At 41.9% G+C, this 18478-nt stretch overlaps 1 protein-coding gene across 1 annotated transcript in view; it reads right to left on the reverse strand.

The window, feature by feature from the left end:
• Positions 1-12854: 12854 nt before the first annotated feature.
• The window catches only part of Lyplal1 (lysophospholipase like 1), a 16066-nt gene continuing 10442 nt past the window's right edge, over positions 12855-18478 (reverse strand). Inside the window, exons 2-3 of the mRNA XM_028760035.1 lie at positions 14398-14513; positions 12855-13747 (exon numbers count right to left, since the gene is read on the reverse strand). Coding sequence (XP_028615868.1) covers positions 13502-13747; positions 14398-14513 — 362 coding nt within the window. The 3' untranslated portion in view covers positions 12855-13501. The remainder of the gene's footprint in view (positions 13748-14397; positions 14514-18478) is intronic.

The following is an 18478-nucleotide window of genomic DNA, read 5'->3' on the forward strand; positions in this document are numbered from 1 at the left end:
GGAAGTATACCACTTGAAAGCAGGCTTCCGGAGTTATGGGTTCATCCCACTTAGAGATAAGTGCTTCATCTTTGCTGTTGAAGACATAATCTCTCAACTTCCTACTCTTGGGCTACGCCTGTTACTTGCTGCCATGCCACCTACTGAGACAGTCTTGTATTCCCCCAGGATCATAAGCCAAAATAAAGTATTTCTTCCAGAAGTCACTTTTAGTCACAGAGTTTTATCACACCAACAGGAAAGTAAACTACTAAAGTTGGTATTTCCCTACACAACTCTATGGAGAAACAGTTAACACACATGCTTTGGCTTTATAGTGCTAGGCTACATCACTTTCTCAAGGAGGGAAAATGGATCTACCTTTTTAATATCTGTGGTGGTCTGAATAGGTCTGGCCCCCATAGATTCATGTGTTTAAATGCTTGGTCAATAGGCAGTGGCACTATTGGGAGGTATAGCCTTGTTGGAGTAATTATAGCCTTGATGGAAGAAGTGTCACTGTGGAAGTGGGCTTTGAGGTCTCCTATTGTTGGGCTATGGTGTGTGTGTTGGTGTGGGTCCTGTTGGGTTGAATTGTGGGTCCGGCTCTGCTGTCCACAAGGGGCTAGGGCTGAGGCTCAGGGAGGCAGAGGCATGGGAAGTTGACTGTGTTCACTCCAGGCAGGCACTCAGCAGATGTCAGGTGGATGTCTGGCTGTGGGAAGCCGCAGGACTCTGTTCCATGGGTGAGGGAACATAGACTGAGACCCTGTGGGGCTGGAGCTCTTGGTTTGGGGGTCCCCAGACCAAGGTGGCAGGGCTGGTCTCTGGCCCTTGGGCTCTCAGACGTCACTGAGAGGCTGCAGAAGGGTCAAAACAGGGGCATACAGGCTGGATTGAGCTGCAGCCGAAGTGGGAGGGGGAAAAGATGAGCTCCAGCTGCATCTCACATCCCACAGAGATGAGACTCTTGGTCACAGTGACACACTTGGCTGGTTCATGGCTGGCTCGGCTCACTTGCTTGAGTTGGTATGGCCTCTGTGGCTCGAACTTAGAGAGGTCAACGGCTCTGTAGTTGAAGACCTTCTCCAAAGTTCCCCCACTGTGGGCCCCAAAGAAGAGGGATAGTCCATGGTCATAGGCTATGATCTTAAGATATTTATTGTCATGGTAGAAAATGGATGAAGCTATACTCTGGTATTCTCAGGGTGGGCCTGTGGTTAAATACCTTCTGCAAAGAGAAGGGTCTGGGAAGGAATGCTTAATTGGCTATGCCCTTTGGCCTTTAGGTATCTCATCAATATGGAGTTCTGTCTTGAGGCTCTGTGGCCTGTAGTCATGCCCTCTACCTGTGCTATATGACTGATGGCCACAAACCTCTCTGTGGAAGGCTGTAGTTATGTGAAAGGAACAAGGGTCCCAGGAGCAAGGCCATACTCCTACTGTCCCTGAGGGTCTCTGGGGTCCAAAGCCTGTGCTTGACCCAGCTGCCTCTCACAGCCCACTGATCCACATCCTATGATCAAGTTCTACCCAGTGTGGAATCCAGTCTCTTCCTGCTGCCTTCGGATCAAGATGTGGAACTCTTGGCTCCTCCGGCACTTTGTCTACTTGCATGCTGGTATTTTTCCTACCATGATGATAATGGGCTAAACCTCTGAAAATGGATTAAACCTTTGAAATTGTAAGCCAGCCTAAACTCGAATGGCCGAGAAGCACCTAAAGAAATGTTCAGCATCCTTAGTCGTCAGGGAAATGCAAATCAAAACAACCCTGAGATTCCATCTCACACCAGTCAGAATGGCTAAGATTAAGAACTCAGGTGATAGTAGATGCTGGCGAGGGTGTGGAGAAAGAGGAACACTCCTCCATTGTTGGTGGGACTGCAAGATGGTGCAACCACTTTGGAAATCAGTCTGGTGGTTCCTCAGAAAATTGGACATAGCATTACCTGAGGATCCAGCTATACCACTCCTAGGCATATACCCAGAAGATGCTCGAACATATAACAAGGACATATGCTCAACTATGTTCATAGCAGCCTTGTTTATAATAGCCAGGAGCTGGAAAGAACCCAGATGTCCTTCAACTGAGGAATGGATTCAAAAAATGTAGTATATTTACACAATGGAGTATTACTCAGCTATTACAAACAATGAATTCAAGAGGTTCCTAGGTAAATGGATGGAACTAGAAATTATCATCCTGAGTGAGATAAGCCAATCACAAAAGAACACACATGGTATTCACTCACTGATTATTGGACATTAGCCCAGAACCTTGAAATGCCCAAGATGCAACTCACAGGCCACATGAAGCCCATAAAGAAGGAAGACCAAGTGGGGGTGATTTGGTCCTTCTTAGAAGGAGCAACAAAATACTCAAGGGAGCAAATATGGAGACAAAGTGAGGGACAGAAACTGAAGGAGGGGCCGTCTCAAGACCACTCCACCTGAGTATCTATCCCATGTGCAATCACCAAAGGTAGATGCTGATGTGGAAGTCAGGAAGTGCATGCTGATAAGAGCCTGATATGGATATCTCCTCAGAGGTCTTCAAGAGTCTGACATACTCAGAGGCAGATGCTCACAACTAGCCATTGAACTGATCATGGGGTTCTCAATAGAGGAGTTAGAGTGAAGACTGAAGGAGAGCTGAAAGGATTTGCGGCACCATGAGGAGAGCAACAATACCAACCAACCACAGCTCCCAGGGTCTAAACCACCAGCCTGGGAGCACTTAGGGAGGGATCCAGCGCTTCAGTTGAATATGTAAGAGTGGAGGGCCCTGCTGGGCATAGGTGGAAGAAGAGAACCTTGACCGCATGAAGGCTGGATGTCCCAGGGGGTGGGAATTTTGAGGGTGGCGAGGTGGGAGTGGGGGGTGTAGATAGAGGTTACATCCACAGAGAAGAAGGAGGAGGGGTGAGGGGATTGGGGGTTCCTGGGTGGGTGGGGGATGGGGTAAGGGGACAACATAGGAAATGTAAATAAAACATCCAATAAAAATTAAAAAAAAAAAAAGAGTTGTCTTGGTCATGGTGTCTCGTCAGAGCAATGAAACTCTAACTAAGACAATACCTGGTCTCTCCTTTACCTGTAGTTACCACGTATATGTACCTCTCTTAACTTCTCTTTTCTCTCTTTCTACTTTATTGGGACACAAGAGCATTACAAGTCATGGGCTAGTTTTGTGTACATTTTTTTCAGTGAATACTGATGATATTACTGTCCATATATAAACTATATATAGGCCTGCAATATGTAGTCTTTTAGAGTTAAATGTTTCTCAACTGTATAATTTGAACTCCTTATAATTAATAACTATCTCGTTTAGCTGGGCATGGTGACCTAAATCTGCAATCCTAGCATTAAGGAGACTTAAACAGGAGGATTAAAACTTCATGTACAGTGAGGTATAGAGACAGAATTTGGGACTATAAAAATAGTTTACTTATTACGTAGTTTCCTGAATTATTTTGTATATACTCACCATGGATCCAATTCTATAGCTCTCTCAATTTACGTTCTTCATCTGGGTGTGTGCTGGGTACATGTTAGAGAATCCTATACACTCCTATTTAGAAAATCAAGTTAAGGACATCTAAGAATACTTGATTTCTTTTTGCATTTTCTCAGAATCAAAACTTCTGGAAGAATATCAAGAGAACAGGAAGAATTCCCCTTCACATATTGTTATCAGCTGTTGCATTGTTTGTTTTCAGCAAGGAGTGAGTTCCACCGAGTGGGAGCCATGTTTGGTTGCCATGACTATTGTCTTAGACACCTGCTAGGGCCCAGGCCCAGAACGAATGTACAATAACAGCTCTGGCACAGAATGTAACAATTCCTAGAATGGTAATTTCCTGAACTAGATGGTCTCATTCTATTTATTCTTACAGCAACCACCAAAGTAAAATGAAAATGAATAACCCTGTGATTTACATAGGAAAAAAATGAATAATGAACATTGACTAATAAACAGTTGTCTATTAGTCAATAAGCAATTCAAAACATGTAAATTAACTTTTTACTAATTATCTAAGTAAATAACTTAAGAACTATAGCTAAATAACCAATAAACTATTAAAGAAAATGGCTGCTAATTATTGATGTGCATAGGCATTGTTCAAAATGTCATTGCATGCATCTCAGGGTTTTCAATAATTCTGGACAAAAGTTTGGGGTAATTCAATACTCAGTCTGACTTATGATAGCATGTCATCCCCCAAAGTTTCACAATGGCTTCAAACTGCATTTGATTGGTAGTAGCTACCGAATGGGATTACACCTATCAGTATTCTTCAAGGAAAACTTTTTGACTAATAATCTGTGTTTACCTGGAATAAGGTGGAAGCAGAGTTATGAACTCTGTACTTGGCTGTACAATCCTTCCACAAAAATAAACTATAACCAACTAGTTCTTATGAAAGGAAGTCTAATGGACAATTAAATAAATCCAATGCTCAAGTAATCCAGACAGAAATAATAATACTGGCATCATCCATGGCTGCATATCTAGTGTGTGCTAGTCACTATGCAGGCACTGAGAACTCCAATTCTTGCCCTCTAACTTAATTTGGAGTGAATGCAGATTGATATGTTAAAGATAAATATAGAACAAAAAAGTACTTGTTATTTCTGCTCAAAACAAGTGGGTATCGATATCCGTGTCTGAAATATATGAGTTTTGTCACTTGGAGGAGATGATAACATTCCATTCAGAATGTATAATATGCTATAGGCAAGTTTGTAAAGGGGTTTGACATTTCTCAGTAGAGAGACACGGAGAGGTAGACTGGGGTCAGGGAGGAAGAGGAGAGTTACAATGTGCTTGTGTTGTGACAAGAGAGGCTGAAAGAAACAAAGGTCAGATGGTGAAAGCTTTCCACTGAGCATATGAATGTTTTCCAAAGGTGGAACAACTAGAAGCATGCAAAACTTGTTATGTAGTGGCACAGTCCACTAGCTTCAATGGCATGCTATAGACCAAATAAAAGGAAGGGTTGAGAGAACAGAGGCAGAGGAACCACTGGACCCAGGATAAGGGAACCAATATCATGGGGACAATGAGTAGAGCTTAGAGGTCAGAAGAAAAGGTCTCAGTGAACACCACAATTGTATGTTAACTGACATGAAGAAAGCAAGACAGGAAGGATAGTAGGGAGTATAGAGATGCGATCATGTAGAGGTTGTGGAAGCATCTCAAAAGAGAAAGATGGTTAGGGGTAGTCCACTAAAGCAGTACTCTGGACTGCTGGACCATTTTAGTTCAGTTTCTACAGACCCACTGGCATTCAGAAATTAAAACTCTAAGAGAAATGAGGAATAAGATTTAAGAATACCTTTATATACAAATATCTACAAGGACTGTAAATAGGAATTTAATCTGCTCTGATTACACTAGGGCACGTGGAGACCAACCCAACTCGTCCCTTTGGCAAGCCAGCAAAAATCATGGATCCCCCAAACCATGAGTATAAAATATGTACAAAGGAAAGGAAACAGCTCCTACTGTAGAAAGTCTTGATTTCATGTAAATTTTTAGCTATACATTCCATCATGGTAGGCAGCATAGCCAAAACAGCACCACTCAGAAACTTTGTGCGGATCCTGCAAATTCAGGACCATGAGCATATAAAATATGTTTCTATGTACCTCAAGTTTCCACATGTGTAAAATGATAATCTCTGAATTCCCTTCCAGCAATAAAATACTCTTGGCTTCTAAGGCAGAAGTAAGACATTCTTAACCAGTTGCCTTAAAACACACTTGACATTTCACAGCATAATTAAGATGCTAAAACAGTCATGTCAGTTACTATTTGAAATTAATAGATTTTCCATTTGCGGTTTAAGAAATTCCTTTTTGACTTACTACAGGTTTATTGCTCTTGAAAGTATTAAAGAGGGCTGTTTACTTGTTCCTGTCTGATACAGCTTTCTCTGGAACCCCCCTAACATTCTTGTCACATAATAGAGAGCATATAAGGATACCTAATATCCAAGGGGGCTGGCTCCATGTCTCTTGAAAACTTCCATCCCAGAGCTTCAGTTTCAACATGTTCACCAGTAAAGGAAAGCATGCCAGAAACTTCTAGATGTAACATGTCCGGTAGCTAAAACACCAACTGTATCTTTTCTTCTCAGTTGGACATGTGAACGACTGACTAGGAAAACTGAGGTTTGGCTTGGGGAGACTGAAAATCAAAACTCAATAATTTTTTAGAATTTCATATATATATATATATACATATACATATACATACACACACACACACACACACACACACACACATATATATATATAATGTTTTGATCAAATATGTCCCCAATTTCTTCCCATCTATTTCCTTCACTGCTTTCCCCACACAACAGCATGCAACAGCATGTACTCATTTTAAAATTAGGTACCGGCACAGGTGCATGCTGTATGTACATGGGTGTAGGTTGTTCCTAGAGCATAGGTAAACTCTTGGGGGCTGCATCCCTGAATAAACTTTCATTTCAAACAACTCTCAGTTGCTAATATCTCCCCATCTAGGGGTAGAAATCTGTGAAAACCCCCCCCATTCGTGTTGGGATTTTTGTTGGCTTGGTTTTATGAATGCATGGCTATGAGTTTGTGTACAATGGTCTTTTCATTTCTAGCAAATAATGTTTCACTGTAGATCCCCAATTCTGGATCTTACAGTGTTTCCTCTTCCTCTTCTAACATGATCTCTAAGCCTCATGGGGAGAGCTATTATCAGAAGCCATCTAGGAAAGGCTATGGCAAGCAAGTTTTCTGGAGATGGCCAACCATTTTGCATGGATGTGATGGGTGTGCTCTGAGATACAAGGTCCTCAGAGACTTCATTCCAGGATTGCTTCTCACTGCTGATGTGCCTTTCCTGCCATTATTACATAGTCTAATGATTCCTGGGCATTAGCCTTCCCTACTGGGTAAACTTCCTACAGATTAACATGAAGATAGACTTTCATAAACTAATGCTGTTTAGGTGAATTAATGACCTTATAGCATTCCTGATTTGATTCAAATAATTTTAGGAAGAAATTTTAAGGAAATGATTTTAGTTGTTTTGCCAGAAAGATATAATAAAGTTAGAATCAAGAATAGAATCTGCCCTCTCCTCACAGAATCGTAAGTAAAGAAATACAATGGGTTTTCATAAATTTTACTAAGGAGAGAAATAGGCTTAGGACAAATTTGTGATCAGGGGAAAAAACATTCATTTTAGGTCAGGCCCAAGGATAAAGGCAAAGATGCGTACTATGGTAAAGCAAGGCCATGTGAAACTGTTGCTTTGAACGTATAAGCTTATGGAATGAAAAGCTACTTTGAACTATCAACATCCTTCTATAACACCCCTTTTTGTGTAACTCCTGTAACATTTTATCTATGAGTAATTTTATAAAGAGCTTTTGCTCAGGAAGTAAAAACTGCCAGAGACAAGAAATAAAGTGTGGCTTTTGGGGCTCTGCTCCATCCACCAAATGTATTTATGTGTGTCTACCTATATGTATGTACATACATACATATATAGGTTTATGTGTACGTATATAAGTATGCAAGTGCACTTGTGAAATTGATGAGAACAGGTGGTCAGGCCTAGCCAGAGTCTGTCTGTGTGAGTCTGAGTGGGAGTGTGTGTGTGTGTGTGTGTGTGTGTGTGTGCATGACTCTTCTTTTCTTCCATTTATCTTCTCTCTAGCTCACAAAGAGTTAATGAACTCTGAGCCTCTTGTCCTTCCAGTGAGGAGCCCTTGAGCCAGAGGGAGAAGAGCCCAAATTGTCGGGCTGTAGAAGGACATCTTGGGTTGACATGGGCCTGGGACCCCGAGGCTGCAGGTGTTTGGCCACGCCTCCAGAACCCAGGGCCCTGACACGCGGTCTCATCTCCATTTAACCTGCAGTCAGTCACGTAAGACACAGGTAGAGGGCGTGACTAACAGGCCTCTGCCTTGAGAGATTTACATATTAATGAGTTACCTAAAGGCTGGGGGCATAGCTAATTAAGTTATTCCTCCCTAGTCCCTCCTCCTTCCCACCCTCTATATAAGCCAGCTCTCCCCAGACTCTTGGGGGTGCACTAACATCCAGATCCAACTACCATCATGGACAATAAAACTTTCATCTTGGACTCCACGTGTCTTCTGGGCCTGGGACTTTCTTGTGTATGTGGGAACCTGCCCGCTGGAAAGGCCCCCAGGACTCCACCACCGCCATGTCCCCGCAGGCCACCTCCTCCACCATGAGCAGCCCCCCTACACGTGAGTTTTTTCCCACACCAAATAATTAAACCTTTTTTCTTAATCTCCTCCTGCTATCATCAGGAGTTACACTGTTAGAAGCCAGCAGCTTCTGGTGACAGGATAGCAAAGAGATATTGAAAGAATTAATGGAGTAAAACTGCCAGAATCCACCAGCCTTTGGCCACAGAATAGTAAAAATGCTAAAAAAGAGATATATTACCAAAAGTCAACACCCCCGACCCCCCAACAATCACCAGCACTACCCTCACTGCCTGCCTCAGGTAACCCTGTGAAGATGAGCAGGACTCTGTCAAGTTATGATACAGATGTCCCACTTAGAGGCAGGAACTCAACAGTCTCTTATTCTCTACATGCTGGCCTGGTAAGCGTCTCTGCATTTATCACCATTAATTACTTTTCTGTTGCTATGGTAAAACACCACAACCAAATACAGTTTATAAAAGAAAAAGTATATTTAGGCTTACAATTACTGAAGAGGAGTCGATCATGTTGGGGAAGTACAGCAACAAGTGACAGGCACTGGAGCAAAAATGGAAGGCTGAAAGCTTGCATCTTCAAACCAGAGATGGTAAACTGAACATAACCTGAGGGCTTTACTCTCAAAGCTTGCCCCCAGTGAGGTGACTATAGACTGAGGTTCAAACAGCTTTCCAATGGTGCTCTGTTGCTAAATCCCCATTGAAGGAAGACCTCAGCCTGGTTCACCTATGAGTCTACCCTTCAGTAACTGGTATACATATTCATCCCAGATGGGTGTCAGTTAATGCTATAGTATGTAAATCTCTCTAAAGTTCTTATTTTAAACATTACAATTCCATAGTGACAGATTAGTGATATTATAAGAAGTAGGATGCAATCTGTTATGGCTTGGATGTAAAATGTCTTTCACAGGATCACATGTTTGAACGTTGATTCCCACCTGGAGGTGCTATTATGAGAGGTCATGGTACCTTTAGGAGGTACAGCCTAGCTGGATGTCAAAGGCCAGATCTCACATCAAAGGGTTAACCAGGCAGGCAATGAAAGGGAATAGGACATTGGTGATTGGAGTCCTGCTGATAGCTGACTGAGGGCCCACTGACAGCAACAGGTGATTTACAGGGTCAGGACTACTGGGAACAAAACTTAACTATCCGAGGCCAGCAAGACTGTCCAGTGAGAATCTCTGAAACCTTTTAACTCTTGAGTATACATACAGATAGACAGACAGATATATTCATATATATTTGGATGAATGAGGCAGAGTCCCCAAGCCACCACCTTCTATTCTCTGGCCTTTTTATTCCTTCTTAGACAAAAGTTGTATGGAATTACCTCATAGATAAAATATTACATAAAAGAGGACTTATAGAATAATGTCAATATTAAGTCCAAAGTAGTGTTTCATTCTATAAGCTCATTATAAATCCAAAGCAACAGCTTCACATGGACTTGTTTTATCATACTGCACACCTGTGGCTTCATCCTTGGACCTGACCTAGAATAAATGTTCTTCCTTGATCACAAATCTGTCCCAAACCTATTTCTCTTCTTAGTGTAATTAATGAAAACTCATTGTATTCCTTATTATGCAGCCTTTACTTACTATTCTATGAGGAGGGGGCACATTCTATTCTTGATTCTAACTTTATTATACTTTCTGACAAAAACAACTAAAACTATCTCTTAAAAATTTCTTCCTAAAATTATTTGAATCAAATCAGAAATTGTATAAAATCATTAATTCATCTAAACAGCATTAATTTACAAAAGTTTATATTTATGTTGATCTGCAGGAAATCTGCCCAATAGGGTGGGCTGATGCCCAGGAATCAATAGGCTGTGTAATAGTGACAGAGAATGCATATCAATAGCAAGAAGAAATCTTGTGATGAAGTCTCTGAGGTCCATGCATTCTGGGAACTCACTCATTGCAGGCCATGCAAAACAGTGGGCCATCTCCAGAAAACTCACTTGCATGCCTTCAGCCTTTCCTGGATGGCCCCTGACAGCTGAGGAAATAAGTCACTACAGGAAGGGCATTGGGGTTTAAAGTCCAGCCCAGCTCAGTTCAGCTCTGCTCAGTGTCTTATGCTGGCTTTCTTCCTAATCTGCCCAGATATGAGCAAGCAGCCCTGTTCTTCTGTGTTGACAGCCAACAGTTGTTTTTGCCACCATGCTATCTCTTACTCTCCTCAAGCTATGAGCCAAAATAAATAAAGCCAAAGGAAGAGGGTCACCAACTGTGTCCCTCCTGTCACCTGTCACCTGTCATGCTAGTCAGAGATCATTCAAAGATGGTACAAGGGGCTTAACAGCTTTACTTTGTCACATTTCTGTTATAACAGCCTTGACTGCTTCCTAAGAACTTTGGTCGTTGCAGAGAACGTTCTGAGATGGACTGTCATGGGAAAGCACAAATGATATGACTGCTTTAGAGTTTCATGGCTGGGAAGAGACACCATGACCACAGCCACTCATATAAAGGAAAACATTTCATTGGGCTGACATACAGTTTCAGAGTTTCAGCCCATTACTGTCATGGTGGGAATTCGTGGCAGCATGGCAGCATGCAGGCAGAACTGGTGCTGGAGAAGGAGCTGAGAGGAAGCAAGTAGTGACTGATACACACCACTTCTTCCCATAAGATCACTCCTACTCCAACAAGGTTAGACCTCCTAATAGTTTTCCTCCTTACGGGCCTACGGGGTCCACTTTTACTTAAATCACCACACCACTATGGCCCTCTGCCGAGTTTACAATGGGAACAAAGCTGATCCTCCGGGAAATAAGGGAACTCGTCTCCCAGACCTGAATAGTTCTTAAGCAGTTGAATCAAGCTCAGAACGGAAATGGGGTTTGCTTCCTACATGGAACTGCTCCAGTGTTCTGTGCTCCTGATCTGTCCCTCTCCTCTCTCAGAATTTAGCTCTCTGAAGGAGAATATTTGGGACCACAAGGGACAGAAACAACTTAAATCTGTTAATAACCAAAGAATGTTGGGAAGGAGGACATCTCATTTTGGAGGGCTTGCTGGGCGGAGGTATTTGTTCCATAGTTCCATGGAGTGAAGGTGTACATGTGTTTAATTGCTAGGGTGGAGATAGGTTCCACAGTCAGGGAGAGAAGAGGATAGGTAAGCCTGTGTGGCTTTACAGCCTTTGTTTTGGCTTCTGCAGCTAAAGCTAAAAATGCTACTGTGCAGTTTTAACAAGCCTCTATTAAGAATGTGTGTCAGCAGCCAAAATGACGTTACTTGAGAAGACCTAGCTATAACAAAGTGTTGAGACTTCTGGTTCTTCACATCTTCAATGAGTCCTTGAACTTGAAACTCTGTAACTGTGAAAGGTATCAACCTGGCAAAGTGGGGAGGCTTCCACTTACAGGTATCTCATACAGTTTGGACACTAAATCCTTTTGATAGCAGTTACTCCAATTTTTGAAATGAAGGCTATTTATTTATTTAATTAATTTATTTATTTATTGTTGGGCTGAACTGAAATACCTGACCCCAGAAGAACTGTGACTCTATCCTATTGCCTGAATGGAAAAATCCAGCTCATATTCAGTGACTAGTGAAGAGAAAAGGATTCAAAGGACCTGTTTATCAAATGAACCTCGTAAAAAAAACCATAGAAACCCTTGAGTCCCCATCACCAGCTCTTCTAGATGCATAAGCTACATCACAATCACAATAATATTGAGATTTCATCTCACCCAAGTAAGGATGGCTGTCATAAAAGAATGATAATAAATGCAGGCAAGGATGTAAATACTCCTGGATGGAACAGAGACGACTGCAGCCACTATGGAGATCAATACAGAGCCTCCTCAAGACCTTATCATAGAGCTACCATATGCTCCAGCAAAACCAGTCCTGGGCATGACAGAAATAGCTGCACATCTGTGCACACTGCAGCACTATGCACAGTAGTTCAGAGACGGAGCCAGTGCAAAGCCTTGATGGATAAAGGATAAAAAGAATTTGGTGTATTATACAGATGTAAAAAGAAATTTATTAATTTTCAGTAAAGTGATCAAAAGTGGCGAACATGTTAAATGTCACAGGCATCATTTGCAAAGAAGAATTATTGCATGTTCTCTTATATGAAGAATCTATGTTTATATACAGATCAATGTGAGAGCAGAACGGGAGTATGTGGGGGAAAAGGAAGCTCCAGGAAGAAGGGAGGAGGAGAACTGGAGAGGAGGCGGAGAGGGGAAAAAGATCAGTGTCATACTGTCATGGGTTCTCTCATATGCAGAGCACAAGCATGTGCACACACAATGTACATACACATGTGTACACGCATACATAATGTACACTTACATGTACACACACGTACACAAACGTACATAAAATGAAAGCAGAGGGTAAGTGGGCCAGTGGAAAGAAGTACAGGGAGATTTATGAGAAATGAACAATATATGTGTGTGAAACCACAAAAGACCTATTATTACACACTTATTTTAAAATAAATAAAAGATCTTTAAGTGTTTATAACCAGTTATCTGAAACACAATGCACAGCTATTGATCTAAATTAATTCTACCTGTAGTAAGATTAAATTACTCATTATGGGACTAGACATTTTAATAAGTACGTCTGCAAGTCAGTAAATTATTTTCTCATATTTTATTTGTCATTATAACTTGGCAGTAAATCACTTTCACAAAGATAATCTAGAAACAGATTGGGGAGGATAAACTGATTTTCACAAATCTGGGAAAACCCTCTAGTGAAGGATTCTGTATCACATCATTGGCACCAAGAAAATGGAAGTCAAATGCTACATGAACACTGCACAGCCACTAGAATGGGCAAGATGAAAGACTAGTGCAGAACTGGGCATCAAGGGCTACCACGCTGCTGGCTGGAATAGAAGATGCTAAAGCCACATTGAGAAACAGCTGGGCAGTTTCAGGCGATGCTACAACATGTCACCAGGCTCTCCACCATTAAGGTGGATGTTTACACCTCATGACAGCCCTATTTATGATAGTCTCTCACAGGAAGCCACCCAAATCTGTGGTGAATGGACAAGCAAATTTCAGTGTGCCCCCTCAATGGCACCTATGCAGCGACAAAATAGACAGTTGACATTCATCACATGATGATTTTCAAGACAATCTGGTTGAATGAAAATAGACAGATATGCAATTTCATTTGTATGATGTAGGGTTGCTGGCTGTTTCAGCAATCTTAGTTTTTGTGAGGATCAAGTAAGAAAGAAATGTTAGATGTAAGATAAACAATCAATATACCATTCAGGAGTCATTCACTTGGCCGTCTGTCTCTCCTGGCAGCTTTGTGAGAATCCATGACTTTAGCCTCTCCAGCTCAGCTTTGTTGAGCTCATGGTAAACATTTGAAAGACTGTGAAATGTTGTGCTCACTCCTAGAGATTTCAGTTTTGAGTTTGTTTCCTCGCCCCAAGAATGAAGAACTAGCTGATCTGCAGTGCCGTGACACTGAAAGAGCTCAGGGTACACGTGGCCACCTTGCTGAAGATCCTAAAGGAAGATATGAGACAACCCAGTTAGGCAATCAATCAGAGAAGACCACGTCTAGCTCACTACAGCTCCCGTAGGTAGAGGAAGAGGGTGTGGGGTGGTATAGAGCGAGGTGAGCATCTATGCCAGTGAGCAGGCCGCTGTGAGGGATGGATGGATGGGTATGTGCTCTCTGTTTACATCACTGAGGACTCTTCAAAGGACAGTGAAGGGTTCCCTCAAGAACTGGATGTAAATGCAAGGACACAGCTGAGGCATAACTGGAGAAAGAAGCCACATTCTACTTCCCTGTTCAACTTTTGGTCATGAAGATGTAACACCAAAGTACTAGCTTTATAAGTGATTTTTGAGTAGACTCATAACAAGAAAGTCTGACTATAGTCTTCTACCTTCTAGTTCGGTATAAAGGATTCATATAATACTAACCATAGCCTTCCTCTCTAACTGTCCTTTTCATGACGTACTTGCTGAACACCAAGGCCTCCTGGACTTGACATGACTCATCTGGCCAGGAATTCCAGGCACTATTAATCTGTATCAACTAGGCACCACATTTTATTGCTTAATGATCGACTTTATTTTAGTTTCATTGTGTTTATGTTTCATGTTACATTTGCTTATTTGATTTTTTTTTTAAATCTGGAACTTACCTGGTAAACAGCAGATGCTTTATTCAGAAAACCAGAAAGAACAAATACTCCTGCCACATCTGGGTGATTTCTGTACGCTAAATGCATCGCCATGCAGCCTCCCATAGAAAATCCGCCTAAAGGAAGCAACACACGTGCTTATCAGAAGGGGAGGAGGACACACATGGTTCCAAGGTACTTCAGAATAAAACAGGTCAGTTCCATCTTTCACAAGCATTTTAAGGACTCTGGAGATATGAAGGAAATAAACTCCTAAAAAGAACTTCAGTCTCCATCTTAGGCACTGCTCTATGGCTGAAGAGACACCATGGCCATGACAACTCTTATAAAAGAAAGCATTTAATTGGGGCTTGCTTACGGTTTCACAGGGTCAGGCCGTTATCATCAAGATGGGGAGCATGGTGGCAGGCAGATAAGCATGGTGCTGGAGAAGTAGTTGAAAGCTACACGGTGATCCTCAAGCAGAGAGATGAGGACGGGGTGTGGGGGAGCATGCCTGGGCCTGGTGTGGACACTTGAGACCTCAAATCCCACTGCCAGCCCAGGGATGCAATTCCTCCAACACTGCCACTCCTCCTACTTCTCCTTACCCTTTCACAATTCCACTTCCTGGTGACTAAGCCTTCAAACCCAAGCCTGTGGGTGAGTATGATCCTTAATCAAACCGGTGGTCTTCAGGTCTCATAGAACACATTCTGTTGTGAGTGAATAATGCCAGGACATCAGTGGTAAAGAGATGCATTATACAAAGAGACAGACTTAGGAGAGAAATCACATACATCAAGCAAAGTATTCATCGTAATTCAAAATATGAGCCATAGCATGAGTGTGACCTGGTTACACCTCCCGTGTCTACTTCAGCTTGGGTCTTATTTACAGGAGCCCTTACACCACACCTGCAGGTAACACCATGCTCCTCTCTGTATCAGGTGCTGTGCCGTAGGCTCCACCGATAGCCATGTTTCTGCTTTCTTCCCCATAACAGAGCCTGGTTATGGCTGCATTAGGAATGATAGTTAAAAACATTGGTAAAGCATTTTTGGCATGTGGTATTATTTTGCAAACTGACAAGATAGAATAAAACAAACTCACCTATACAAGAAAAAAATCATTTACTCACTTAACAGTTTTAAGAGATCCAAGGGCTGAGATAATTTAGCCAGCCCTCGGTGTTTGAAACAGTCTTACTATGTGGCCCAGGCTGGCCTGGAACTCATGCTTCCCCTGCCTTAGTGCCCCTGGCCCTGTGTTTTTAAGTGCAGAATACTGCACTAGTGGCTAGAACTAGGCAGATTAAGACACATAGAGACCCTACTATTTAGGGGCGCAGCTGAGAAAACACATGCATCAGAGATTAGGGATGGTGTGTGGGGAGAGCAAAGAGTAGGTGACGTCACACACGGCCAGCGCTCAGAGCTCCACAAGTGGTCCTAGCCTTTAATGAGAACGGAAGCCATCACGTTTATATCATATGAGAAATAATGAAAGTAAGCCACACATTTACAGGCTTTAAAATTACATTCTGGCACACAATTTAGTCTCCTGATTTTCAGCCTACTGCTCTATTTCAGTACATCCTGAAACCCATCAGAGACCATCGTGTGAATTTATAAGATACGCCCTCTACATCAAAAAGACTGGGGCCTGAGGAAGCAGATATGTAAAAGTATCCTTTATTTATTTGCCTGAAGCAATTGTCTCTGAGGCTTGCTGCCTCCAACTGCTAACCTAGGCCTAGCTTGTCCTGGAAGCTTCCAGCCTCTATACAATCTTATTTAAGCCTAGAATGTCTTCAGCCTCTGAGACCTTCTGCTGAATAAGCTCACCCTTTTTTGTTCTTTCTGATGTCTGGCTGGTCCAACTCAGCCATTCTGGTTCAAACTCCTAAGCTGACTTACTTACTCTGGCTTCTCTTTGGCCTGACTTTTTGTTCTGCTTGGCTACCAACTAATTTTGGCAATCCGTTCTGATCTTCTAGTTCCTTCTCACTCTCTGGCTCATTCTGTCTTCACCTGTGTCTAGCTTGTTCTCTCTCTGCAACCTGTCTTTACAACTTTCCCAATAAAACCGCCTCCTCCTCTCTCTCTATTACCCCTGGAGTAGCTTCCCTTTCCTTTCTTGTATTGCGGGAGTTGGACATATCCTATCCTGTCAAATCTTTCTGATCCATTGCTTCGTCTGCCACTCAATTAGATATCACTTTCAAACATGGTGGTTCCTTCTACAAACTAACTTTACCTTCATTGCTTGTGATTAAAGGTGTGTGCTAATGGCTGAGCCACACCACAACTAGAAACAAGTTTTCTTCCAGTCCACAGTCTTGGGGTTCACAATGTAATCAAACATCCTATATCACAGGTGCCCTGCTTAAAGATATGCCCTTAATTTTAGGTATAAAGTAAAGACTTCGGAGATGCAGATCACTGTGACAGAGCTAATGTACTTTCACTCAGCCTTTGAATATTTTCTTCCTCTGGGAAAGGCAACTGATATTAATTAGGGCCCAGGATTCAAATATCTAAAAGAAGGCTAGCAGACTGCAAAGTGTAGATTTCTCCTAAAAGGCACAACTTGTAAATAACAATCATGCATGATAAGAACAAGTATTCTGCCTGTAATTTTATTTCTCCAGAAAAAAATGACAGGGGCTCATGGGTAGCACTATAATCTAGAGGTTTAGTGACTAGACCAATGTGAACAAGAGACACCTTAAAGCATGACAGACCCAGCACTGTCCCCAGATGCACGACAACAAAGAAAGTTTCTGGAACAGCTTTGTGCAGGAAGAGGGAATGCACACATCTCAAGACACTAAGCATAGCTTGCCTCTATGTGTAAGCCTTCCCCAGTGGAAGAGCTAGTGGGCTATAGCTGTGTGTCTGTACAATGATGCATCCTCCATGTATCTCCTTTGGACATACAGAACTCAGTACAGACAAGATCAGCATCCCCAGCGGTTGAACATGTGTGTATGCAGAGTGGAATCTGACTTATTTCATATGACTTTGCTGTGGTTCTAGCTTCAGGCCTCCTTCTTCTGAAATCTCTACACAGTAGCTACACAGTAGCTAAGCAAAATTCTCACTTTTATTTGCTGAAAACACACTAATTTGCTGGAGGTTACAAACCTCAAGTGGAAGAAAGCTGAAGAAGCAGTTCTTTCTTCAAGTGTCAGAAACTGGCTGGCTGTCTACAACCCACTGACTGGCATCCCGGCACTCATTTGCATATACCTATTAGCTAGTTTATCTTTAACCACCCAGCCCAGTACAGGGCCTGGCACATAATGGCAACTGAAGACTTAAGTATGTATAACCAAATCCACAGTTGGTGGTATATCTCTATATTGCCAGCACAGAGGAGATGGAAGCAGGATGATCAAGAGGTCAAGGTCAATCTAGGCTATATGAGATCTTATCTCAGAAACAATCAACCAAACCAAAAATGTGACAATTTAATATTTTAGAGATTGATATATTAGCAATAATGTACAAACATCTCTTAATATTTTCCTAAATTAAAATTTGGATTAGAATGATGATTAGATTGAAAATATGGGAAACTTACTTCTAGTCTGCCTAAGACATGTCCTACCTAAATGTCTGAATAAATTCATTAAAATCTAGGACTTAATTTCCAGGAGAACTGGAGAGCTGGAGCAGATAGCCTTAACAATTTCCATCAAGTTTCTAAACAGTAGCATGTGGTTGGTCGGCACTAAAACTTGAATCTTTAAAGGCTTTCAAAGTTTACATTTATAACTATACAAATCCATTCTTCAGTGGGGAGTAAGAATCAATCTCTCTCAGGAGAGACTTAATTACAGCTATCCTGCACTTATGGATTGATGCTGGGAATGTACACCTCTTCTGGCTCTTTCTTTGTTTCTTATCCATTCATATACACTGTAAAGGCAAACACACTGTTTGAACTATGTTTCTAAAAAGGATTCTGTGGTGTGTATGGGTGTGTGTGTATAGGACGTCAAGGGGAGAGAGAGATACACACGTAGGTACAGACACACACACACAGAGAATCAGATATATATATATATATATATATATATATATATATATATATA

Source organism: Grammomys surdaster, unplaced genomic scaffold (genome assembly GCF_004785775.1).
Source record: "Grammomys surdaster isolate TR1022 unplaced genomic scaffold, NIH_TR_1.0 130, whole genome shotgun sequence".
NCBI lineage: Eukaryota > Metazoa > Chordata > Mammalia > Rodentia > Muridae > Grammomys > Grammomys surdaster.